At 47.7% G+C, this 27,270-nt stretch overlaps 1 protein-coding gene across 2 annotated transcripts; it reads left to right on the forward strand.

Moving 5' to 3' along the window:
* The first annotated feature begins 10,744 nt into the window (after positions 1–10,744).
* Tmem11 (transmembrane protein 11) lies at positions 10,745–27,229 on the forward strand. 2 transcript variants are annotated; one of them, XM_042674047.1, is made up of 3 exons: positions 10,750–10,855; positions 13,472–13,757; positions 26,325–27,229. In XM_042674047.1, coding segments are annotated over exons 2-3 (519 nt in total). In that variant the 5' UTR covers positions 10,750–10,855; positions 13,472–13,755; the 3' UTR covers positions 26,842–27,229. The 2 variants fall into 2 exon arrangements, with proteins under 2 accessions (XP_042529980.1, XP_042529981.1); XM_042674046.1 differs by lacking the exon at positions 13,472–13,757 and having other exon boundaries at positions 10,745–10,855.
* The last annotated feature ends 41 nt before the right edge of the window (positions 27,230–27,270 follow it).

Below are 27,270 nucleotides of genomic sequence, written 5' to 3' on the forward strand. Positions count from 1 at the left end.
CCCAGTAGAGAAGCTCACTGCCTAAGGCACAGGTAGTTGTGTCTGCTGCTCCCTGCTGTGGCCCTACTAAAAACACTGCCAAGCATAGAAACCTTGCTGTCCAATCCCCAATCAGAAGCCCACTGGCCGAGGCTTGGGCAGATGTAGTATGCAGGCTACAATCCTTCTGTGACACTGAGGAAGGGAAGGGATCTGGTAGCCCACAGACCAGTAATCAGGATAAGCAGGAACATCCTTGCCTGCTAGGCGTATGGCATATGGCCTACTGCCAATCCATTGATTTGAATAATGAGACTGGGTGTAAGTCAGTGGTAGAGCACTTGCCTAAGGCCCTGAGTTCTATCCCTAGCACTCCCCATTCAAAGCCAGAAAGAAGAGAGAGAATGGTGGGCACCAAAGCCACAGAATGACTGTTAGGAGGGCCGGTCACCATCATCCTAGTGTTGGCCCTTCGCCAACTACAGTGCTACGGGAAGCAGAAGCTGGCTTCTCCTGGAAGGAGTACTAGCCTAGAGCAAAAAAAGTCCAGGGACAGCGCCCAGGCCCTGAGTTCAGGTGATAGGAGCAGCACGCGCGCGTGCGCACACCACAAATCTCAGTAGTACTTGCAACCACCACCACCTCTATGTAGTTCCCAAACATTCCCATCACCTCAAAAAGAAATCTATTCCCATGAGCAATCATTTCCTATGTCTTTCCCCCAACCTCAGCTCCTGGCAACCACTCATCTGCTTTCTCTTTGGATTAGCCTAGTGTGGACATTTCCTGTCAATGAATCAACGTTTCTTCTCTGTCTCTGGCTTCTTTACTCACAATAAACAACGCTGGGCTGGGAAGTTGGCTCAGTGGTAGAGTGCTTGCCTTGCATGCATGAAACCCTGGGTTCAATTCCTCAGCATCACATAAGCAGAAAAAGCCAGAAGTGGTGCTGTGGCTCAAGTGGTAGAGTGCTAGCCTTGAGGTAAAGAGCTGAGGGACAGCACGCAGGCCCTGAGGTCAAAACCCACAACCGACAAAAAAGAAAAGGAAAAGAAATAAGCGAGAGAAAAGTCCATCATGTTTCAGTAACTGACTTTACTCACATTGTTGTTACTATACCACTTTCCAGGGCTGGGAAGGTGGCTCAGTGGTAGAGCGCTTGCCTTGCATGCATGAGACCCTGGGTTCGATTCCTCAGCACCACATAAGCAAAAAGAAAAAAGCCGGAAGTGGCTCTGTGTCTCAAGTGTTAGAGTGCTAGCCTTGAGCTGAAGAGCTGAGGGACAGCGCCCAGGCCCAGAGTTCAGGCCCCACGACTGGACCAAAAAAAACAAAAACAAAAACAATGCTCTCCAGGTTCACCCATGCTGTAGCATGGACGAGAACCGCATTCATTTTTGTGGCTGAATAATTCTGCACTGGCTGGACCAGCCACCTGGTGTTTATCTGGTCATCTGTTGGTGAACACTTGGGCACAACCATCTCTTGACAACATGAACAGTCCTGCTGTGTGCACAGGCCCCATCTTCCCTGTGTGCCGGGCCTCATCGCAGTCCCTCCGCTTCCAGCTCCTTCACACATAACTGTTTGCCAGTCCACTGTGCCCCGGCCAGACACACTGCATGCTTGCAAATCAGTCTTCTCTCTGGTCTCCAATTCCTGCTTTCTATTCGCCTCCCGCTTTGAGGCAGAAGATGGTCAAGACAGGGCATGGGTGGGACAGGAGAAGTCCCATTTCATTTTGTGTCCACTCCTCCCAATTCATATACTGAACCTTTGTATTCTTTGCACAGAAAACTCAAGGCTTTAAAAAGAAGAGAGGTTTATCTAGATCAGTTTTGGAGGCTCAAGGCCAGCCCTTCTATTTAGCCTCTAAAGAGGGCTTTTGGGGAACATGGAAGATGGCACAATCCAGGGAACACATGAGAGATGGGGAGATGAGATCATGTGGCAAAACAGGAAGCTACAGCACTAGGTCAGACTAGTCCTGCTCCTTTATAACAACCTCTCTCACAGGAACTACTGCATAGAACCCCAAGAAATTGGTAATTACATCAATCATGTCTAAAAGCAGGTCTAGTTACATTTTGTTAGGCCCCACCTCTTAAAGGATCCCTCACCTTCCATAAGGCTGCATTGGGCACCAACCTCCAACATGTGGACCTGGGGGGAAGGGGAGGGAGAGGACACATGCAAGTCATACCCAAGCCATTATAAACTTGAACTTCAGTACCACAGAATGTGACTATATTTAGATAGTTAATTTTCAGGAAGTAATTAAGGTTAAGTGAAGTCATAAAGGTAGGGCCCTAATCCTTTAGAATTGGTGTCCTTATAAGATTTCTCTGCTTATCTCTAAGACTCTTTCCTCCCCCCTCCCCACATGAAATAGTGGCTATCTGTTTGCAAATCAGGAATAGCAGCTGCTGGCACCTTAATTGTGGACTCCTGGCTTCTAGAACTGTGATCAATAAGTGTGTGCAGTTTAAGCCATCTGTACCCCAGCATAAGCTGACTAAGATGCCTCTTCAGAGTACCCTTCCCCATAGCAATCTTCTTCCCCCATCCACTTCTAATTAAATGTCTTGCTACCTCATCTGCAGAGCACCTCCCTGGAAATATCAAACTCCTGAATGCCTGTACCATTGAGACCTCTGTTCCTTGAAGGTTGGCTGGCCTACTATGGCTGCCATTGGTCCAGCCTGATGCATGCACCAGCTAACCAGGAGTGAGATGGCAAAATGGATAGAAAAAATATCCTAGGCTGCATGGAAGCTTTCTATGAACTCTCTCAAACTACATTTAACCAGCTGGTCAACTACCATCATCAAGCCAAGGCTTTCCTTGGAAATGTTTGCCTGTGGAGAGACAGGTGAGAATAAGGTGTGTGGCCCTGTAGGATCAGCAGGAGATTTGGTCCCCATGTGTGGACAGGTGCTTAACCTGTTTGTTTCCAATATCATGAAGTCAACACTACTAGATACCTCACCTGGCTTATGGGTGTCTCATGAAGTGTCATAGGTATGAAATGAGCTCTAAAAAGCAAAGGGAGCCAGTGACTCACGCCTGTAATCCTAGCTAATCAGGAGGCTGAGATCTGAGGATCATGGTTCAAAGCCAGCCCAGGCAGGAAAGTCCATGAAACTCTTCTCTACAATAAACCACTAGAAACCAGAAGTAGCGCTGTGACTCAAGTGGTAGAGCGCTCACCTTGAGCTGAAGAGTGCAGGGACAGCACCCAAACCCAGAATCCAAGCCCCATGACCAACAAAAAAACCCCAAAAAACTAAAAAAAGGACTAGCCAGGTACCAGCGGCTCACACCTTTAGTCCTAGCTACTCAGAGGCTCAGATCTGAGGATCGTTTCAAAATCAGTCCATGAGATTTTTTTTTTTTTTTTTGGTCAGTCATGGGGCTTGAACTCTGGGCCTGAGCACTGTCCCATAGCTCTTCAGCTCAAGGCTAGCGCTCTACCACTTGAGCTACAGCACCACTTCCAGTTTTCTGGTGGTTTATTGGAGATAAGAGTTTCACGGACTGGGGCTGGGAAGGTGGCTCAGTGGTAGAGCGCTTGCCTTGCATGCCTGAGGCCCTGGGTTCGACTCCTCAGCACCACATAAGCAAAAAGAAAAAAGCTGGAAGTGGTGTTGTGGCTCAAGTGGTAGAGGGCTAGCCTTGAGCTGAAGAGCTGAGGGACAGTGCCTAGGCCCAGAGTTCAGGCCCCACGACTGGACCCAAAAGAAAAAAAAAAAAGTTTTACGGACTTTCCTGCCCGGCTGGCTTTGAGCTGCAATCCTCAGATCTCAGCCTGCTGAGTAGCTAAGATTACAGGCGTGAGCCACCAGCATCTGGCCTCCATGAAACTCTTACCTCCAGTTAGCCACCAGAATCCACAGTGGACCTATGGCTCAAAGTGGTAGAGTGTTAGCCTTGAGCAAAAAAGCTCAGGTACAGCAGCCAAACCCTGAGGTTAAGCCCCAGGACTGGCAAAAAAAAAAAAAAAAAAAAGTATAATTATCAAACCATCTTTGCTCTGCTCACCACACCACATGACCAACTTAGCCTAGTTTGCCTGGCTCTCCCTGTAGAGAAACCCCCATGTCCTGAGAGCCCTCCTCTGCAATAGGGAAAGCCAGTCACTCTACACACCTCTACTCTGAGTTGGCTGGGCAGGTGAGCTTGACAACAGGAACACTGTCTACTCACTTCTGTATCACCAGGGCTTTTTCAGGCTTTGCTCAGAGCAGGTGTTCTGCAAGGCTTTGATGACAAAGGAATAACATGTGGCCCATGAATCCCAAAGCCTGCCTGGTGGAGTTCAACACATTTCTTGGTGTCATGTCACTCACTCAGGAAGACACTAGTATAAAAAAGTAGTAAACTGGGTGTCGGTGGCTCACACCTATAATCCTAGCTACTCAGAAGGCTGAGATCTGAGGGTCACAGTTCAAAGCCACCAATAAACCACCAGAAAACTGGAAGTGCCTCCATGATGCCCAGGCCCAGAGCTCAAGCCCCAGGACCAAAAAAAAAAAAAAAGGAAACCAAGTTACACTTCTGTAGTCGTAGTCCCAGGTACACAGTAGGATTGCTTGAGTCCAGAAGTTGGAGATCAGCTGGTATAACATACTGAGACCATCTTAGGAAAGGCTTCATTTTGCTCACAAGATACATGAAAATTTTATGAACATACCTTTCATTAAGCCTTTTTTTTTTGTTTTGTTTTTTTGGCCCGGTCATGGGGCCTGAACTCTGGGCCTGGGCGCTGTCCCTCAGCTCTTCAGCTCAAGGCTAGCGCTCTACCACTTGAGCCACAGCGCCACTTCCGGCTTTTTTCTTTTTGCTTATGTGGTGCTGAGGAATCGAACCCAGGGCCTCAGGCATGGCAAGGCAAGAGCTCTACCACTGAGCCACCTTCCCAGCCCTAAGCCTTGTTTTTATTTGTGCTAGGATTTCACTATGCTGCTCATGCTGGACTTGAACTCCTGACTGTAGTGATTCTCGGGCCTCAGCCTTCTGATTAGCTGGGACTCTAGGTACATACTGGGAATGTTTACTGGGCAACAAAACCAGAGCCTCACAGATGGGACGCAAGCACACTGACACTGAGTTACAGCCCACTGGATTATTTCATGTGTGTATGAACCTGAGCCTGACAAATATAAGTACTCTACCACTTGAGTCACATTTCCAGCCCTATTGTTTGTATTTTGTTTTTGAGACAGAGTCATGTTATGTAGACCAAGTTGGCTTTGAGCTTATAATCCTATTCTGCCTTTGGGAGCAGCTGAGATTACAAATTTGCACCACCATGTCTGGCCTACATACCTTTATTTTCCCCCTTGGTGGTACTAGAATTGGAACTCAGGGACTCAGGGACTAGGCAGGCACTCTACTTCCAAATCAGACCTCTAGCCTCTCTTTATCATTGTCATTGTTATCGTCGTGTGTGTGTGTGTGTGTGTGTGTGTGTGTGTGTGTGTGTGTGTGTGTGTGTGTGTCTGTGTGTGTGAACCCAGGGTCTGGACACTGTCCCTGAGCTTTTCTGTTGAAGGCTCGTGTCCTACCACTTCGAGTCACAGCACCATTTCTGGCTTTTTAGTAGTGAAGATAGTCTCATGGACTTTCCTTCCCTGGCTGGCTTTGATTCGCAGTCCTCAGATCTCGGTTTCCTGAGGAACTAGGATTACAGGTACGAGTCACTGACATCCAACTTATTATTATCTTTCCCAACCCCACCTTTTTGTTGCTGTTGTTGTTCAGGTCTTGGGGTTAAACTTAGGGCTTGGGTGCCATTCTTTTTTCCTTTTCTTTTTTTTTGCCAGTCATGGGGCTTGAACTCTGGGCCTAGGCACTGTCCCTCAGCTCTTTAGCTCAAGGCTAGTGCTTTACCACTTGAGCCACAGCACCCACTTACGCCTTTTTCTGTGTATGTGGTACTGAGGAATCGAACTCAGGGCTTCATACATGCCAGGCAAGTAGTCTACCACTGAGCCACCTTCTCAGCCCCTTCGATGCCATTCTTGAGCTTTTGTGCTCAAGGCTAGTACTCTACCACTTGAGCCAAAGCTCTACTTCTGGGTTTTTGTTTTGTTTTGTTTTGGGGTGTTGTTTTTTTTTTTTTGACCGGTCATGGGGCCTGAACGCTGAGCCTGGGTGCTGTCCCTTACCACTTCACCTCAAGATTAATGCTTGAGCCATAGCGCCACTTCTGGCTGAGGAATCAAACCCAGGGCCTCATGCATGCAAGGCAAGCACTCTAACCACTGAGCCACTTTCCCGGCCCTTGTTTTGGTGTCTAATTGGAGATAAGAGTTTCATGGACTTTTCCTGTCTCAGCTGGCTTCAAACTGTGATCCTTAGATCTCAGAATACTGAGTAGCTAGGATTATAGGTGTGAGCCACTGGTACCCAGTGTTACCCTCCCCACATACACACACTTTTTTTTTTAATTGGTGGTGGGGCTTGAACTCTGGGCCTAGGCACTGTCCCTGCACTCTTCAGCTCAAGGCAAGTGCTCTACCGCTTGAGCAATAGTGCAACTTCCAGTTTTCTAGTGGTTTATTGGAGATAAGAGTCTCATGGACTTTCCTGCCCAGGCAGGCTTTGAGCCGCAATCCTAATATCTCAGCCTCCTGAGTAGCTAAGATTACAGGTGTGAGCCACTGGCACACAGCTTAAAATTCTATTTTTTTTTTTTTGGGAGGGGAGGGTCCGGTCGTGGGGTCTGAACTCTGGGCCTGGGCGCTGTCCCTCAGCTCTTCAGCTCAAGGCTAGCAACTACCACTTGAGCCACAGCACCACTTCCGGCTTTTTTTTTCTGCTTATGTGGTGCTGAGGAATTGAACCCAGGGCCTCATGTATGCAAGGCAAGCACTCTACCACTGAGCCATATTCCCAGCCCTTAAAATTGTATTTTTGAAACTCATTTTTGTTGCTTTTAGTTGAAAATTTGAAGCCTTCTGTAGAAATACTATACCAAAAATATGTTTCTGGAAGATTCTCCTTTCCCTACAAAGCTAAAATAAGTACAATTTATTGAGCATAACGTTTCTGCTTCTCTAACAGTTCTGTGAGATGGGCAGTGCCAATGGTGTCTGCAGTCTTCATCCCACACTCACCTTTCTACAGATCTACGAGTGATCACTTGTCACTGGTACAGCTGCAAACTACATTTCCCAGATGCCCTTGTCAACTGTTTCTGCCAATGAGAGGCCTTGGCGGGATGTTAAAAAATGAAAGGGACAAGTCATTAATGCCATTCTCTAGAGCTGACATCAGCTGCCTGTCAGTAACACCTTGGTAAGGGTTCCTGTTTGGCAGCTCAGGAACCTGGCTTTTGGAAATAGTTTTCCGTTCTCTTTTTTTTAACTTTAGCTGGAGGAAACAGCTAACTCTAGTTGTTTGTCTCTGAGTATCCTTCTGCTCCTGCTTTTCCTATCCTTCTAACAACTTTGTCAACAATACCCTGGATTCACTCTTTCTGTTTGAAATACCTAGACTATATTTTCCTAATTAGATACTGTAATATAAAATAGCCCCCCCTTTATAGTTACAAAAGCTGAAATTCATAGACAAGAACTAACAACCAAAGGTCTAAAATACCTATTCTATTTCACTGTGTTCCACTTATAAGTAGAATGATCCATACACATTCCCACTTTGGAACATTCTGTGTGTAGCTCTACAACTACATGTTCTGTCTTTACTCAGATCCTGTTCAAGTGTTACCAATCAAAAGACATCTTTTGTAACTCAGTCACCCCATTACATCATAGTGTCTCTTTTCCTCTTGGTATTTATTGCTCTGAAAGTACACATTCACTCAGTTGTTCATCTGGTTGGAATGTAAAGTTCCTGAGCCCAGGAACAATGTTTGTCTGGCTAAATGTTATACCTGTGTGCGTGGAAAAAAGCTGCCTGGCACAGTCTGCCCCACCATTATTTGTTAATGATGAATGAGTGAAAAGTGTGGGAAGAGAAATGGTCTATTATTTATGAGCAGTTAGAGGGACATGCCCTTTCCATTGGCTGCCACCTGTCAGCTATCCAGAGAGTACCTCTGCAGTCACCCCCAGGAATCCCAATTTCTATGGCTAGGTAGTACCCTCAGTAAGCACTCAGGTAATGTGCTGAGTGAGTCAACCTGCCCAGGAATCTTCCAAATAGTGTCTACGTACTAATAGTGATCAAGACACCATGCTGTGAGGTTCTCAGTAGAGTGCTTGCCTTGCATGCATGAGGCCCTGGGTTCAATTCCTCAGCACCACATAAGCAGAAAAAGCCAGAAGTGGTGCTGTAGCTCAAGTGGTAGAGTGCTAACCTTGAGCCGAAGAGCTGAAGGACAGCACCCAGGCCCAGAGTTCAGGCCCCACAACTGGCAAAAAACAAAAACAAATTAACTTCCGGAGGCACAGTAGCATTATTTCTACACCTGGATGACCTGGGTTCAAATCCTTCCAGTATTCCTTATGTAGAGTGGCCTCTGTGTAAGTCATTTAGATCTTTGGTGTCTTGTTCTCCTCATTTGCAAAATGACAAGACTGACAACAGTATCACTTTATAGGGTTAAGATCAAGAGGTAACTCAAAACATAGGCTGGCACTGGGAAACCCATAACAACCAGTTGTTACTGTTACCTTGGACTTGGTCCTTTTCTAGGTTCAATGCATGTGTCATCTCATGAAACACTCCCAGCTGTCCTCTGAAAAGAGGTATGAATATAACCACCGTGTCACAAAAAAAAAAAGAAAAAAAGGAAGCTGATATAGAAAAGGTGCATAAGCAGCTTACCCTGAAGTGTGGCACCATGCTTAACACTTGGTGTTCTAGAATTCCTGGGACTCCCTCTTCATTGCCACCCCAGTCCAACAAAGAGACACATGCACAGGTAGTGACAAGATAACATGGCATTCATTAGGAGATTTCTAGCATGTGCTACATATTGACATTTGGAAACCAGGAAACTTGAAAACCAGGAACTTAGGTGCCAGAGGCTTATGCCTGTAATTCTAGCCACTCAGGAGTCTGAGATCTGAGAATCACAGTTCAAAGCCAGCCCAGGCAGGAAAGTCCCTGAATCTCTTTATCTCCAATAAACCACCAGAAAACCGGAAATGGTGCTGTGGCTCAAGTGGTAGAGCACTCACCTTGAACTGAAGAGCTAAGGGACAGCGCCCAGGCCCAAAGTTCAAGCCCCACAACCAACACAAACACATACACACACACACACAAAATTTAAAAAAACAACAACAAAACAAAACAGGAACTTGCAGGGTGCCAGTGGCTCTCGCCTGTAATCCTAGCTACTCAGGAGGCTGAGATCTGAGGATCACGGTTCAAAGCCAGCCTGGGCAGGAACATCCATGAGACTCTTATCCCTAATAAACCACTAGAAAACTGGAAGTGGCACTGTGGCTCATGCAGTAGAGCGCTCGCCTTGCGCAGGGACAGCACCCAGGCCCAGAGTTCAAGCCCTAGGATCGACAAAACAAAACAAAACAGGAACTTGTTAAGAGACCAGACAGGTCGAGTCTTGCAAGGTGACTGGGTGGGAAGGGCATTTAAAGCAAAGCATGACACATCTGTGGACCCACAATTCCTCAGAATTTGCCAGCATGGCAAATTCTAGGCAGAGAAGGGAAACAGTTGCAGCTGCAGAGTCAGAAAACAACTAAAGAGGGCACACTGTGTTGGGGAGCAGGATCTCGGTCTGCAGGTGAGGAGGGACTGCTGGGAGCTCCAAGAAGCCCACATTTTTGTCTGCAAATGGTAAAGGGCTTCTCAGTGAGTCACCACTTTACCTGCTGGCTTCCTGCTCTACCTTGTTGGGTTCACCAAAGTAGAGTGGAGTACTCACTTTGGATCTGGAAACTTCTGGTACTTTAGCTCCTGTAATTATGTTGCCTGTGGAGGCAAAAGAGGGACTGAGATGTTCATAACATGTAAGGATTCCCCCAAGTAGTCCATAGATCGGAGGTGGCAGCAACTTACAACAGTATCCTGAAAGGGAAATGACAAGTCCTAAGCAGGGACTGGGCAAGTGTGCTGACTGGCTGTCCAATCCATGCCTTCGAAGACACTCAAAGATAGTGATGCTGTGTAAGAATGCGACTTGGAAAGAGATTGAATCCCTACCAAAGAAACCCTATTTCCTTTACAGCAAGAATCAGTGTCATCGCTAATTCTCTTCTTTGCTTTTGGCATATTTCCTCCTACAGCCTGCACCCCTAAACAGGAACCTCCAAGCAGCAGGGGCTGCGTCGGCTTGGTCTTCCAAGTATCCCAAATCCAGATGACTGGGGGGAGGGGGGAGCCAGGGACTGCTTCCAAGGAGGGCTGAGTGGCGCCTCCGCCCCGCGATGACCTCAGCAGGACTAGGCGGCCTTGAAGGGCAGGGGAGGCGAGGCCCAGGCCTGGCGGGCCGCGAGGGCGGGCAAGTCGAACGAGCGAGCCGACGGGCGCGCACTGGGAGCGGGCCCGGGCTTCCCCGCGTGGCGCTCTGGGAGTTGTAGGCTCTTTCTTTCCCCTCTCCTTCAGCCACTAGCTCTCCAAGCCCAAGGACGTCCAGGCGGTGGGCACCCCGACTTGCAGGCTACGACGGTGGGACGAGCTCCTTCAGTGGCGCCCGCCCCGCGCTCAGCTGCGCGCCCGCGTCTCGGCGACTACTTCCGGCACATAGCATTGTGGGTGTTGTAGTCCGTGCCCCGTCGTCTGCCTCGCCCAGGCCGCTCGCTGGACTACGTTTCCCCTCGACCTGCGCGCCCTTCCGAGCCGCCTCGGCGCCAGCCCGGGGCGAGCCGAGTGTCTCCAAGATGGCCGCGTGGGGAAGGAGGCGTCTGGGCCCAGGCAGCAGCGGCGGCAGCTCCCGAGAGAGGTGAGGCCGGAGGCTCGCGGCTGCCGTGCGGGTGGCTCGGGGACCGCTGCCATGGGACTTCCAGGCTGTGCGTCCTCTTCACCAGGCCGCGGCTCCTGTCCCTACCCGTTCTGGGAGGTCGGGGGGGGGGGGGTCTAGGTGGAGCGGGCCGGCCGCGGCCTCGGCGGAGCGGGGACTCGGAGGGGCGGCGGCGGGTGCGGTGGGCCTGGTAGTGCGCGCGGGGGCGAAGCCGGACGCCGTGCAGGCCCGGGGGCCGCCCAGCTGCCCAGGGCCCAAAGTGGCGTTTGAGCTCTCGCCCGCCCCGCCACGCACGTGGCCTTCTGGGTCGCTGTCCCCGACGAGACGAGCACGGGGCTCTCGGGGGAGAAGGGAAGGGAAGCTCGTCTGGGCCAAGGGCCGCGGGCAGGGCGTGCGACTCGCGCGTTTGCTGGGGCCTCCACCCTCCCCCAAAGCGTCTCCCTGGTCGGGGCCCGCCGCCCCCTCTGAGGGCGAACCTCGCGCCTTCCCGAGGATTCTACCCGTTCCTGCCGTAAAGTCCTTTCAAGTGACCTTTCCTTATGGAGGGTGTGCGGGTAAAGCGCTAGGGGCTTGTTTATTCCAAGATGGGCCTCGACTTGGGGAACTGATTTCCAGGAGAGGCAAGAGTGGAGTTGTTGGCGTGTTTGGTGTTGAAGTTGCAGTTTTTTTGCTTCTGGAAAGCATTTTCCGCTTGGAGTTACTCGAAGCTGTTTAGAAGTTTTTGATGACGAGTCTCCATTGGTGGGACCGCCTGGATTAAACTGTCCTATATCCATTTTGCCATGGCTTTGACTAGTATAGAGGTCAGAAGAAAGTTTTGGCTTTGCTGTTCTTTGGGCCTTTTCTTTCGTGAGACTCGACAAACAGAAAAGTTCTTTTTCTCAAGTACAGTGCATTATCCCTTTTCTCTGATTCAATCCCTTGCTCTTTGTTGTCTGAAGCTGACTTTCCCAGCCCACAGGATTCTCCTGTTTGGAAGTTGTGATGGCTTGCTTTTTTTATTGTTTGGTTCAAAGCTTAATCCAATGTTTTGCCTTTCCTCTTTGGAAAAGCAGTGCTAAATCATTTATTTTTCTAGCACCATTTCGTATTTATCTGACCAATAGGACCATGAAAGGAAGTTATCTCTGGTTTCTAGATGCCTTAAAAAAGTACTGGACACTTTAAAGATCTTTAAGCATTAATCTCTTAGCAATAGGGAATGACCTGCTTAGAACACTGGGTGTCAGAAAAGGCGATTCTTTTCTCTGGATACAAATATCTATGAGGTCAAATAGGGGTGCCTCAGACATGGTAAGGAGCCTTGGCAACAGAAGTTAAGCTTTTATTGACCAAAGAAAATAGAATTGTTTTTTTTTGTTGTTGTCTTGAAACAAGTGTTAATTCAAATAGTTTGCCAACCAGCAGCTAGCCCACAAGCTGAATCCAGTCCTTCACAGTCTGAAGAGAATTTAAGTTAGGTGCCAACAGATTTCACATAAAACTCCCAGCAAAGATGGATAGTGGCTGACTCTCTTTAGTCAGGGCCAGTGCTCTCTAGTTGTTCATCATTCTCACCTGACAGCTTGACTCATTGTTGTTACCTGCCTAGCTCTGTAAGTGTTCAGGTTGCAACCTTCGGCCAGGAACTGAAGGCTCTACTCAGCCATGTAGATTCTGTGTGTCAGCCAGCAGTGGGGTTTCTTGTTTTGTGGCTTGAGAGTCGCCATCTGCTCTCCTTCCAGATAATGTGGAGAGTGGCTGGAGGCTACCTTCTGTTTGCCTTGGCTGTAAGATCCTAGCCAGCTTCTGTGGGAAGTCACTACCCGTAGCCTCTCCTAAGATCCTCCCTGGACGAACCTGCCTCCTGCCTGGGGAGCTGACTGAGGCACACCTCCATTCCAGCTCACTAGGGGGGGTGAGTGTTTGGGTGGAGTAGGCTAGATTAATTGATTGCCTAGCACCAGAGAATATGGGGCCTGAGTGTTACTGGCTTCCAAGGCTGGAGGTAGGCTGTTTATGGCTCTAAATGACTTTGTTCCGTGTCACATTCAAGCTGACTCAAGTTTCAACTCCCAAGTTAAGAGCACTACCAGAGCTGTGGATCACACCTGGTAGGAGAGTCTGCCTCAGGCTGAAACTGAAGGAATTGAATGGTCTGGGCAGGGGCTGGAACAGGGCAGTGCTTTGGCCAATTTGGTACGTCTGTCTGGGGCCCTAGACTCTAGTCCCTAGGCTTTGGCTGGCTTGTAGTCCTTTTCCTCTGATTCTGGGGTCTTGCTTTATCTGCTTCTTGAATGTAGGAACTGCTCTTGCATTAAAGCTGAATGAACTACCATAGCAAGACAGTAGCCACTGGCCACATGTGGTGATTACATTTAAGTTAAAATAAGTACAGTAAAGAATTCCACTCTTCAGTCTCATTGATCACATTTTAAGTGCTCAGTCTCCACTTTTGGCTAGTGGCTACCATATTGGACATACTGGAGAATATTACCATCACTGCTGAACGTTCTATAGATATAGACTGTGTTGGTCTATACTAAAATAGGAGGGGTGAAAATAGCGAATTGATAGCTGCTTGCATGTTGATTTTTCTCTCCACTCCATTAAATCTAGGGAACCAACAGTATTTATAATGAAGAACATCAGACTCTGAGCTGTAACCTGAATTCTTGTCCAAAATTCAGCATACTGGCAGCCAGCACATCAGACAGAGTACCACTTGTCCTGCGGCATCTTTGAGGCACACTTGCCCATCTAGGAAAGCACAGATTGTATACTGTGTGTACTTCCACCTGTGTGCCAGCCTGGACCAGCGCACAGACAGACTATCTTACTTGGGCTGCTTGGTGTCACTCTCAGGGCCCCTGAGCATCCCTGAGTTCTCCGTGATTGTCGGAATGTGAGTATAGCCGTGTGTTCCTGAGTTCCTGTTTTTATAATCATGTGAAGGTGTGCTTGATCTTCATCTGATCATGATGTAGGGTGGCCTGGGATGTTGATATTTGGGGGTTAGACAATTTTCTGCAACCTATGCAGTCACCACCCTGGCATTTGTTAGGCAGCCATTTCCCTAGGGTTGCTGTGGGGTCATCAGCATATCCTTCCCTGCTATGCCATTTTGTTGAAGGAATGTGCCTTATCTGTGAATCCAGGTGGATGAGGTCTAGATGGACATGAAGGGTTTAGAGGCTACTCCAGCTGGCTCCAACTGCCCATATGGGAGAGTTGATTCACATTCGTAGGGTGATCAAACCCTTTTCTGCTCTTCCTTTCCTTTTAGAGCCAGGGATATACAGATGTATAGATTTTTTTTTAATATTTTCTTTTTAGTCATTGGGAGGCCTGGGAGCTGTCCCTGAGCTTTTTTTGCTCAAGGCTAGCTCTCTACACCTTTGAGCCACAGCACCACTTCCTGTTTTCTAGTGGTAAACTGGAGAGAGTCTCATGGGCCTTTCTTGCTTGGGCTGGCTTGGAACCAAGAGCCTCATATCTCAGCCTCCTGAGTAGCTAGCATTACAGACAGGAGCCACTGGCGCCTGGCAAGCTTAGTATATTTCATTTATCAAGTGACTCCATTCTGGCTCATGTAATGTGGGAGTTGTCCTTTCCTTGGGTTTTAGGTGAGATGTGCAGGCTTAGCACCTGGCATTAAGTCTGTCAATGTGTAGCCACTGTGGGCTATGGTGTTCTGCCCAGCTGGTTAATGAAAAATGGGTCAGTGCCCACAGTTGGGCTGGGCAGTACATTGTGCTTGCAGACTTGGATGTGTATCTTAGGACCTGTAGTGGTTCAGCCTCTTTGGCGTTCATTGTCTTGACATTTCCATTTTCCTTGATTCACTCAAGCCGTGTAGCTTCTAGTTGCTTTGTTTTGTATTTCTGAGGTTCCATGCTGCAGGCCGAATGTAGGAAGTTGCATCTAAGGAGAAGGGGCTCATTTGTCTCCAGAGAGGTGGGATAGGCTAAGGCCCAGCTTTAGTTGGACTTCTCTACCTGGCCTGGGTTGAGCCTGTCTTCAGTGATTGACAGGCAGTGGGTTGAAGGAGCAAGTGCTCTGTGAGTAAAGGACACACAGGAACCTCCCATCTACGTCCATGTTCTGTCTCTGGTGCTAGCAGCAACTGAATGGGCACAGAATTTTTTTTTCCCCAGCTTAGAATTTTTTTCAAAGTCATCTCTCATAATTTTAAAAAATGCTTATTTTTATTAAATAGTTGTAAAAGGGATTTCAGTTTCAGAAGTCAAAGTTATGAGTACAATGCATCTTTTTTTGGGGGTGGGGTGGGGGAGATCACTCATGAGGCTTGAACTCTGGGCCTGGGTGCTGTCCCTCAGCTCTTCAGCTCAAGGCGAGCACTTTATCACTTGAGCCACAGCACCACTTCCAGTTTTCTAGTGGTTTATTGGAAATAAGAGTCTCAAGGACTTTCCTGCCTAGGCTGGCTTTGAACCTTGATCCTCAGATCTCAGCCTCCTGAGTAGCTAGGATCACTGGTGCCTGGCAGTTCAGTGCATCTTGATCAGTGGTCTCTCCTTTTCCCCCTTCTCATCCCTACCCTCAAGTTTTGTAGTTCATAAACACTGAATATAATGACTGCATTTTTTCACCCTTCCTCCTTTTATTTGTGAGTCACAAAGTTCTTAGAAAAAGGCAATAACCATCATGTAGTCCTAAGAGCCCTTCAGATAGGGGCTGTGTACAACTTTATCTCTGCTGTGCATCAGGGCAACCTTGAGCCACTTGTGGCTATCAGGTCTTGAAATGTTAGCATGCCTGAGTGCCTGAGTTGCGGGTTTTTTGTTTGGTTTGGTTTTTGTGTGTGTTGTTTTTGTCGGTTGAAGGGCTTGAACTCAGGGCCTGGGCACTCTCCCTGAGCCTCTTTGTGCTCAATGCTAGTGCTCTACCACTTGAGCCACAGCGCCACTTCCAGCTTTTTCTAAGTAGTTTAGTCTCATGGACTTTACTGCCCAGGCTGGTTTTTAACTACAGTCCTCAGATCTCAGCCTCTGAGTTGGATTACAGGTGTAAGCCACCAGTACCGGCCTGTTGTTGTTGTTTAATCTTAAACAGCTACAGATTCTTGAGTGGTGCTTTGCAAGTTCCCCCTTTGGTTACACACCTGGCTCAGGTCCTGAGGTCACTGCAGTGCTTTGAGTAAGCCAGGGCCTTTGGCTCTATTTGACAGGAGAGAAATTGGCTCAGAGGAGCTAGGTATTTTGCCCTTTGACACAGAGCCAGTGAGTAAGAGGCAACTTGAACCCTGGCCTCTAGACTCCCACATTTGGAGCGCTGTGTCCTTGTTGCTGAGGCAGAAGAGCCACTCATAGTCAGCAGACTGCAGAGTAGGAGGGTGGCCTCCTACATGTGATTTTCTCTGAGACCAAGGCAGTATCAGGTGCCATGCAACACAGGTACTTCTTAGTGTTTGGGCCTCTCTCTCTGTGCCTATGTTTATGTTGATCTTTAAGTCTGTGGGATTTAACTTGACTGCTTCATCTTTCTGCTTTCTCCTGTGTCCTGAGGAAGCAATACTTTGTTAGGCAACATGGTTTCCTGATCCTGTGGGTAGAGGTAAAGTCTAGCACATGTCAAGTGACCACATGTTTATGAAGTAAAAAGTAGCCTGACAGACCACCTTCTTTAAAATTTCAGGCACCACTTCCCCTAATTACCATAATAGCTTTTCTCTTCCTGCCACTCATTACAAATATTTCTGCTAGTGACTTTGGGGAACTTGTTACATTCAGTCCCAGAGCTGGGAAGGTCTGGTCTTGTTGGAGCTTGAGCAGCGAGCCCTGCTTTGTATTGTAGATGTGAGCTTACGCTTGATCTCTGCCTGAGAGCCTAGGGCCACAGTCCAGTAAATGGCATACACTACAGCCAGGAGCTTCCACAGCAGTTAGGTTCTTCTGGGTCTTGCAAGAAGCAAGGATGGTAAAGGCTTACAGGGCAACGTGGCCAAAGCTTGCTTACATACAACAGGGAATTGGTGTTGCCTCCTTCTTCCCTAGTTAAGACTGCAGGGTGTGAGGCTAACATCCTCACATAAGACCCTTCTCGGGGCTGGGAAGGTGGCTCAGTGGTAGAGCGCTTGCCTTGCATGCATGAGGCCCTGGGTTCGATTCCTCAGCACCAATAAGCAAAAAGAAAAAAGCTGGAAGTGGCGCTGTGGCTCAAGTGGTAGAATGCTAGCCTTGAGCTGAAGAGCTGAGGGATAGCGCCCAGGCCCAGAGTTCAGGCCCCACGACCAGACCCAAAAAAACAAACAAACAAAAAGACCCTTCTCATTATGCTGGGTTGGGCATCTTCCCTGTGGCTTCCCCACAGATACTGGGAAGAACCCAAAGCACAAGTGAGCCACCTCCTCCTGTCCTTGGAAGTGGAGGCCCCAAGTATCTGGTCACTCCAAGAGATACAGGTTATCAAGTGGGATTTTTCTTTTTTCTTATTCGAGAGGATTGCTGCTATGTTCCCCAGGCTGATCTCAAGTTCCCTAGCTCAAGTGATCTTCCTAAGTATCTGGCACTGCAGGTGTGTGCCACTGCACACAATTAAACTCTTTTTTTGCCGGTTCTGGGGCTTGAACTCAGGGCCTAGGCTCTGTCACTGAGCCTTTCTGTGCTCATTGTGCTCTACCAATTGAGCTACAGTGCCACTTTCAGCATTTTCTGAGTAGTTTATTGGAGAGAAGTGTCTACAGATTTTCCTGCCCAAGCTGGCTTTGAACTGTGATTCTCAGATCTCAGCCTCCTGAATAGCTAGGATTACCAATGTGAGCCACTGATGCCCAGCTATAATTCTTTTTTTCCTCCATTAGAAAAATCACTGTTTTTGAATTCAGGGCCTCAAGCTTTGTTTTGTTGCTCCTGGCTGGTGCTCTACTACTTGAGCTACACAGCTTTTTGCTAGTTAACTAGAGATGTAATAGTGCAGAGTTCTATCCTGTCATCTCATATCCTGTCAGCAGGTCTCAGCCTCCTGAGTAGCCAGGACTATAGACATTAGCTACTGACAACTGGCAGTTGTTTTGTTTTTGTTATTTTTTTAAACAGAAAAGCTTTTTGGTGTATAACACCATTGATATTTTCTCATATATCTACATTGGGTTGTGAAAAACTGTATGTTAAACACACAAGTTAGGTTTCTAATGTGACAGAGTAAACGTACTATAACATTTATTTCTGAGTGCTCTATATAGTTTTTTTTTGTTGTTGTTGTTTTTTGTCGGTCGTGGGGCTTGAACTCTGGGCCTGGGCGTTGTCCCTCAGCTCTTCAACTCAAGGCGAGCGCTCTACCACTTGAGCTACAGCGCCACTTATAACATTTTATTTCTTAAAAATATGCTAAATGAAAGAAGGCAGTGAGGGGCTGGAAATGTGGCTTAGTGGTAGAGTGCTTGCCTAGCATGCATGAAACCCTAGGTTCCTGTCTTCAGTACCACATAAACAGAACAAGCCAGAAATGGCATTGTGGCTCAAATGGTAGAGTGCTAGCCTTGAGCAAAAGAAGCTCAGGAACAGTGCCCAGGCCTGTTCAAGTCCCAGGACTGGCAAAAAAAAAAAAGAGAGAGAGAGAGAGAAGGGGGCTGGGAAAGTGGCTCAGCAGTAGAGTGCTGGCCTTGCATGCATAAGCCTGGGTTTGATTCCTCTGTACCACATAAGCAGAAAAAGCCGAAGTGGTGCTGTGGCTCAAGTGGTAGAGTGCTAGCCTTGAGCTGAATAGCTGAGGGACATTACCCAGGCCCAGAGTTCAGGCCCCATGACCAACACTTCCCCCCACCCCCCATACACACCCCTAACCAAACTTGGCAGGAAACCCTATGAGACTCTTATCTATAACTAATCACCCAAAAGCAGGAAGTAGAGCTGTGGCTCAAATGTTAAGAGTGCTAGCCTTGAGCAAAAAAGCTCAGGGATAACATCCAGTCCCTGAGTTCAAGTCCCCAGACTGGCATGTACAGGTGCACACACACACACACACTCTAGGGGTTAGAGGTGCAAATCAGTGGGAGTAGGGCTTGCCTAAGATGTGTCAGGCCCTAGGTTCCAGCCCAGCCTTGAAGAAAAAATAAAAGGGAAAAAATGTAAATCCAGATTACAGTGAAAAGACCACATTAGGATAGTTACTGTTCAGCAGGAAATAACAAGTATAGTCAAGGCTGCGGAGATGTTGGAACCCTGGTGCGCTGCTGGTGGGGAAGTAAAGTATTACAGCTGCTGTGGAAAGCAGTGTATCGAGTCCTCAGAAAATTAAACATAGAATTGTATAGTCTAACAATTCCTCTTTCAGAAACACACCCAAAAGAATTGAATAGATTCTTGTTCACCTGTGTTTATAGCAGTGTTACATAATAGTCAAAAGGGAGTAACAACCCAAGTATCCATTGGCATATGTATGGATGGATAAACAAAATGTGAAGTAGTTGTACAATGGCATTTCATTCAGCCACAAGGAAGGAAGGAGATTTTGGACAAGGTACAGTATGACTGGCCCTTGGAGATATTATGGAAATAAAATGACCAGTTACAAAAAGACAAGACACACTATGGTAGTCACATAGTAGAATGTGGCTGCCAGAGGTTAGAGTGGGAAAATGAGTTATTGTTCAATGAGTAAAGTTTTGGTTTTGCCAAGATGAAGTTCTAGAGATTGGTGGCACAATAGGTGTGAATGTACTTAACACTACTTACTGTACACTTCAAAAGATTAAGGTAGTTAATTTTGCTTGGTGGGTTTTACCACAGTTAGATAAATAAAAAGCTTGTGTTCGCCATGCAGCTTTTCAAGTGGAAAACTACTTGCTTTGGCCCATAGGAGCTCCCCCCAGTCAGAAACCACCTTACTGGTGAAGTTTTTTTTTTTTTTTTTTTTTTGCGGGGGGGGGGGGGGGGGGGAGGGGTCTGGTCATGGGGCCTGAACTCTGGGCCAGGGCGCTGTCCCTCAGCTCTTCAGCTCAAGGCTAGCACTCTACCACTTGAGCCACAGCGCCACTTCTGGCTTTTTTCTTTTTGCTTACATGGTGCTGAGGAATCGAACCCAGGGCCTCATGCATGCAAGGCAAGCATTCTACCACTGAACCACCTTCCCAGCCCATCTTCTTGTTCTTCATAGTTACCCATTGAAGCCAGTCTTTTTTTGTGTGTGTGTGTGTCACTTGTGGGGCTTGAACTCTGGTTCTGGGCACTGTGAAGACTAGCTCAAGACTAGCGCTCTACTACTTCAGCCACAGCACCACTTCCTGTTTTCTGGTGGTCTATTGGAGGTAAGAGTCTCACACACTTTATTGTCCTGGCTGGTTTTGAAACACGACCCTCAGATCTCAGCCTCCTGAGTAGCTAGTTTTACAGGCATAAGCCACCAGTACCCAGCTGTAATTCTTTTTGATAAATAGTATTTTAAATATTCAGAGGAATTACACCTTTGGGTTCCTGCCCTGAGGGTATCCTCCTTTACTTTACTCTGTGTGAATGCTTAGAGCTGGGGCATTCCTTTGCCAGTTATCACCTGAGCTAGTTTATTGTAGTGTAGTGGTAAGCTGAGGGCCAGTCACAAGTAGTGGACTGAGGTGCTTGAACAAGGTTGTTGTTGTAGTGTTTCAGGACAATGACCCTGTTCCTTAAGTTTCAGAGATTGCAAGTTTAAAAGGATCAAAGGTCATTAAGAAGGGACTCCTTTTTCTTTCTTTAGCCACTTAGTGCCATCTCTAGTGACAGTCACATTATCAGGTCTGTATCTCCTTCCAGAAATGTTTGGTTTATATACAAGCAAATACATATCTTTAAAAAAAAAGGGTGCCAGTGGCTCACCTCTGTAATCCTTGTTACTCAGGAGGCTGAGATCTAAGGATTGAGTTTCAAAGCCAGCTGGGGCAGGAAATTCATTGATACTTTTTTTTTTTTGCCAGTCTTGGGCCTTGCACTTGTACTCAGATCCTGGGCACTGCCCCTGAGCTACTTTTGCTCAAAGCTAGTACTCTACCACTTGAGCCACATTCTCAGCCAGACTTTTTTTTTTAAGTTCACTTATTTAAGTAGTTCTACAAAGGAATTGCCATTTAACAAACCAGTTTATGAATACAGTATATCTTGATAATGTCCCTCTTTCAACATTCTTGGAGATAAAAGTCTCATCAATGTAGACTCTTAGTTGAGGTCATTTTACACATGCAATGAAAATTAAAAAAAGATAGGGCTGGGAATGTAGCTTAGTGGTAGAATGCTTGCCTAGCATACATGAAGCCCTGGGTTCAATTCCTTAGTACCACATAAACAGAAAAAGCTTGAAGTGGTGCTATGGCTCAAGTGGTAGAGTGCCAGTCTTGAGCAAAAGCAACTCAGGGACAGTGAGTTCAAGCCCCAGGAGGTCCTTTGGGTATAAGTGTACATAAATGAACTCCTGACTTGGCTTCCACTCCCAAAATATGCATATGAAATTATCTCCAAATCAAAAACCAAAATCAAACACTTCTTCATCAAGGAAATCAGAGAATCTTCAACCTGTACTGCTTTTCAAAAAGAGAGAGATACTTCCAGCAAGGTACTAGGGGCTCATACCTACCTACTCAGCACACTAAGATCTGAGGATTGAATGACGTTCAAAGCTAGCCCAGGCAGGAAAGCTTGTGAGATTTCTATTTCCAGTTAACCACCAAAAGCCAGAAGTGGAGGTGTGGCTTACATGATAGAATGCCAGCCATGAATCAAAAAGCCAGGGAAAGATCCTGAATTCAGAGCTGCAGTACCCACACAAAAACATTAAAAAAAAAAAAATCCCCATGTCCACACCATCAGGCCACTCAGGTTCTAAAGTGCATGCCCTTAGGAGTTACGGTGAGCTTGTGATGCCTTCAGTAGTTCAAGGCCTCTTTCTAACTGGCTCTTGCCCAGGCTGCAGAAGCAAAAGCAAGCCACTTGAGCTGGGTGCTGGCTCTCCTGGGGAGGTTAGCCACCAGTTTTTTAAGTAGAATAGTTCAGAGTCTATATGAGCATTCTAGGTACAGACCCATGCCCTCTAGAACTTATGTGTGCAGTGCAGAGAGCATACCATTCCACCCAGGTGTAGGAGGAAGTGGGGTCCTGACAGCTTTGTCTATTTCAGGACAGAGGAGTTCCTGTGCTTCATATGCATTGTTGGTGTTGGCTTGACCATTGCCATCTCCTTCCTTCTGTTTTGAATGAGATCCTAGAGATCTACTCTTGAAGATTCTATCTTGTCCTAGTGGAGCCTGAGACTTCTTCCTTACCTGGCTCTGAGTTGTTCCTGCTACCAGGCAGATAGATATGCAGGAAACCGCTTGTTCTGCAGCTTCAGTGTCTATCCATTGATGCTCTTGCTTGCTTGGTTGGGTTTGCTCACATTTTGTTTTGTCAGTCCTAGGGCTTGAACTCTGGGCCTGGGTTCTGTCCCTGAGCTCTTCAACTCAAGGCTCGTGCTCTACCACTTTGAGCCACAGTGCCACTTCTGGCCTTTTCTGTTTATGTGGTACTGAGGAAATGAACTCAGGGCTTCATGCATGCTAGGCAAGCACTCTGTCACTAAGCCACATTCCCAGCCTTGCCCGTTTTCACTCTTTATAGTTGGGCTAAGTCCATCCATGGCAGATATGGTATACTGGGGCTCCAGACAGCTGAGGTGACCTTAACAGGCATTGGGGAGCTTGTGGGTAGAATCTTCTCTGGGAATTTGAGCACTAGGTGGTCACACCTAGATGTACACATACTAAGCGAGTATTCCAAGACTTCCTGCAGTGAGGACAGGGTGCCAGAGTCTTCCACTGACCTCCAACCTGTAGGGGTCCCAGGCATGCTGAGACTTAGGCACATACCCACTAATCTGTCTTGACAAATGTCAGGAGAAATCTTTTTCCTGGAACCTGCCCAAGGCCTTGGGGGTGGTGCTCTGCAGAGTGGCTGGGGCAGCATGGCTCTGGGTGGATGTGGATGCCAGCTAGACATACAGAAGGAGCTAGAGACTGGTCAGGAGTCAGGGGAGGTAGCATCTGCTCGCTGATGTGTTTCCAAGATGGAGTGGTCTGTTGAACTGGTTGTTCTTTACTGGGATGAAGTGGCTGGGATGACACACAGTCAGCTAGCGTTTTGATTAGAACACTCTGTAACCCCAAGTTGACACCATGTTTTGCTGAGTGTTCCATAGGGATGAGTGCTCACCTCTGACACTTTGCACAGCAAGGTGTTCTGGGATTACCTGAAAGTCAGCAGGGCTAAAGTGCCTTGGAAGCAGTGGCTTCTCAGGTATGTGCTTGGTTACTCTGGCTGGGTGCCATTGGCCCTCAGCCTCTGATGGACTTGAGATATGAAGGAAATCTCTCCTGGGACGCTCCCATTTGGGAGTGGAGCCCTTTGTCCCTTCCTATCTGGGCAGGGGTGGGGTGGGAAGTCACTCTGTTACTTAGCACAGCCTTTTTTTTTCTTCTTCTTCCTTTTTTCCCTTTTGTGGCATTTTCTGGCCAAGTAGTATAGGCTGGCCTTGAATTCAAGGTCTTCCCACTAACAGTTCCTGGGATTATAGGTGTAAACCACCATTCCTGGCTTTAGCACTTACTTTGATTTCTGTGTGATTGTATGAGAATTATTCAGCCTCTTGCTGGAAAGGCAGCCTCGGGCTTCCTAAAGATGTCTTAAAATGCTGGATCCTGCTTGGGAGAAACAACTGCAGTGACCTCCTTTTCACCTTCCTCTCCTTTGAACTTGTTCCAAGGGGAGAAATTCCACAAAGAGCCTTAATAGGAAACCCTGTGTCTGTGATGGGCATGCCTGGCTGCTTTGGACTTCTTGCAGGCTGAGCTCTCCTCTTCACTTTCCCTCCCTCCTCTCTCCCCTCTCTATATTTTATATGTATATTTGATGGTACTGTGGATGAGCCTAGGGCCTCACAAATGGTAGACAAGTGCTTTGCCACTGAGGTATACCCAGTCCCCTTGCTGAGGCTTCTGGTGGGACCCCAGGGAGCAGCTTTTTCCCTAGTGCACAGTTAAATCAGGGTTTGTTATTTAATTAGAAGGTATTGTCTGAGTCTAAACCAATGCCAAATAAATAAGTGAAATTAAAAGTAAAGCATTAGGCTAGCTGCTGCTGATGACTCATACCTATTAGCCTAGATATTCAGGTTGCTGAGATCTGAGGATCATGGTTTAAAGCCAGCCCAAGAAGGAAAATTGATGAAACTATCATAAAACCGGAAGTGGAGCTGTGGCTCAAGTAGTAGGGCACTAGCCTTGAGCAAAAAAGCTCAGGGACAGTACTTAGGCCATGAGTTCAAGCCCCAGGACTGGCATTAAAAAGTGTCAGCTCTAGCCCAGAAATGACAAGAAGAAGGATTTGTTCATCACATTGTCCAGTAAGGAGCCCGTTTTTTTTAGGGGGGGGGTGGCGGGGGGCAGTCTTAGGGCTTGAACTCAGGGCCTAGGCACTGCCCCTGAGCTGCGTTTGCTCAAGGCTAGCACTCTACCACTTGAGCCACAATGCCACTTGTGGCCCTTTCTGTTTATGTGATACTGAGGAATCAAACCCAGGGCTTCATGCATGGCAGGCAAGCACTCTACTAAGCCACATTCCCAGCCATCTTCTAAGTTTGCCCTTAGTCTGATTGTTACCCTCCTGACTCTATTTTATTTCTTCCATTTTTGAAGGACAGTTGGGGAACTGGGATCACCCTGGGCTGAACTGGTGACGATCTTGTTTTAAGCATCTTTACTAGGTATTTCTGTGCTGTGGTCACTGATGTGTAGCAGTTTCCTGTAGTGTGCTTGCCCAAGACAGGCTAAGTGGCTGTACTTTCTATGTCTCTGGGCTCTTACTACTAGCCAATGATCAGCTACATATAGGTGATCTTTATGACTTAGTGTACTCTCTCCTAGAGAATTCTGAGGTACATGAACTTGGGTAGAGGAGCAGTGACATTCCAGCTCCCTGAGCCAGTCTGACTAGCTAAGGACCTGTGGCTGCTTTTCACTGAAACATTTCATAGAGATGGTTCTACATGGGGACCTTGTGGGTTAAAGTTTGATCCTGCCTGGTATACAAGTATCCCTGTGAGACTTGGAAAAGGAAGGTTTCCTGGCAGACAACTGGTGACATCAAACTAGAAGTAGATGCAGACAGGCTGAAGCAAGCCTCATGATGATGATGGCTCATTTTGTCAGTTTGACTGGATTGAGGGCTACCTAGGAGATTAGTAAAGCAGCATGTTAGTGGTTTGCTTAGTCGATGAATGGACTTGTGAGCTGAATACACTTATTGGAAAGTGGAAGATTGGAAAGTAGGGCCAGGGTGGAAGGTCAAGGGATGAAGTGTCTTTGAGGGGTCTGTCTTGCTCTGTCCCTTTCCTGTCTGCCTCTGCTTCTTGGATGCCGTGGGGTGAACATTCTCACCTACCACACTATCTCCACTATGATGTCTTGCCTCACACAGGCCCACAAACATGGAACCTGCTTACCATGAACTAAACCAAAATAAACCCTTCCTACTCTATAACTGTTTCTCTCAGGTCTTTTGTCAGAGCAACACAGTCTTAACACATGTCAAGGAATGTGCAGCTCTGCATTTAGGTTTGCCTGACACAGGTGGAGAAGATTCTGGGTTAGTGGGAATTCTACACTGGTGAGGCCTCAAGTGGAATCCTCAAATTGCCTAGTACACCTTTCAGCCTATGATCATTGATGGGGCTAAGGCACAGCACTGGATACCCCTATCTTCACTTGGTCAGGCTCATGTCATCTAAGTGCCAGGAAGAAGCTGGGATCAGACTGGCCTTGGGGTAGATCTCCATGCACAGTTTACAGGGCCCTTGTGTGAGTGATAGCAGCTCTCCAGATGACAGTCCTGGGTTGTTTGTGGAGAGGTCTGGCAGGTGGTGGTTCTTCCTTTTTCCCCACCTAAGTTGAGAGCTACTGCTCAGGGCTGTGTATCCTCTGAAGTGGCTGGGTCCACCACCTCTCCTGGTCTCCCAAAAGGGCCCTTGTTGCAGTGATGAGCAGCTATGCTCTGTAGAGTTCCTCACCTTAGCTGCTTTCCTTCTTTACCTTTTGCTCTGCAGGCCAAGGGTGGCCTGTGGTAGGCAAAGAGCAGGGTGGGTTAGCATTAGTTGTCCCGGAGTCTCTTCTCACTAAAAGCCTCCTCCCATTTGTAGGTATCTGGAGAAACAGGAACACTGTTGAGCCTGTGCTTCTGTTATGCTCCCATGTCTGTAGCACTGTGGACAGGGCTTTCCTTTGAGCCCATGCTGATGCCCTGTGCATGTACAGTAGCTGGTCATCTCCAACACTACAGCTCTTCTGTGTCTGTTTCACTATTTCTTGCCTTCACATAAAAAATCTTTAGTGATCTTGTGTGTTGGGTTCTGAAGCAGATAAACAGACAAGATGCTCTCTGGCATCTGTCCCCAAGCCTTACCAAACACAATTCATGCTTCTCACCCTAAGTTCCTTGTCTCTCTCCCTTCACCAAAGGGTAAGCTTGTCGGCCACGGACTGCTACATTGTGCACGAGATCTACAATGGGGAGAACGCCCAGGACCAGTTTGAGTACGAGCTGGAGCAGGCCCTGGAAGCCCAGTACAAGTACATTGTGATAGAGCCCACCCGCATTGGTGACGAGACAGCGCGCTGGATCACCGTGGGCAACTGCCTGCACAAGACGGCTGTGCTGGCGGGCACCACCTGCCTCTTCACCCCATTGGCACTGCCCCGGGATTATTCCCACTACATCTCCCTGCCTGCCGGTGTGCTCAGCCTGGCCTGTTGCACCCTCTATGGGATCTCCTGGCAGTTTGACCCGTGCTGCAAGTACCAGGTGGAGTACGACGCCTATAAACTGTCCCGCCTGCCTCTGCACACGCTCACCTCCTCCACCCCAGTGGTGCTGGTCCGGAAGGACGACCTGCACAGAAAGAGACTGCATAACACGATAGCATTGGCCGCCCTGGTGTACTGTGTAAAGAAGGTTTACGAGCTCTACGCCGTATGACTGCAGGAGAGCAGGACGCGGAGCAGAACCACACAGCCCACAAGAGACGAGAGGACTCAGATCGCCACAGCAACACTTAGGGCTCTGTGAGGCAGCAGAGCCTGGAAAGGTGTTTGGTTTCATACTTGTTATTTTTTAAAAATAACACAGATCATGGGTATACCAAGGGTTTTTTCAGCTCATTACACTAAGGTATGGATTTCCGTAACCCAGGACTGGGTCCGTGGCTGTGGAAGTCTGACTAGGTGGTGGAGTGTGGATGGAGGCCAATGCTACTGATGGGTGTGAACGCGCTTGGGGGTGGGGGGATGTCTTTAAGTGTATTGTTTAACTGCACCATTCAGAGCCAACCAGAAGCTGTTGACCATTAAAATTATGAGAATTTCAACTCTTGCTGTTCTCTTTCTATGCCTATGCCTGTAGCTGCTG

The sequence above is a fragment of the Dipodomys spectabilis genome, unplaced genomic scaffold, assembly GCF_019054845.1.
Source record: "Dipodomys spectabilis isolate Male_0828 unplaced genomic scaffold, ASM1905484v1 ptg000018l, whole genome shotgun sequence".
In the NCBI taxonomy this organism is placed as follows: domain Eukaryota; kingdom Metazoa; phylum Chordata; class Mammalia; order Rodentia; family Heteromyidae; genus Dipodomys; species Dipodomys spectabilis.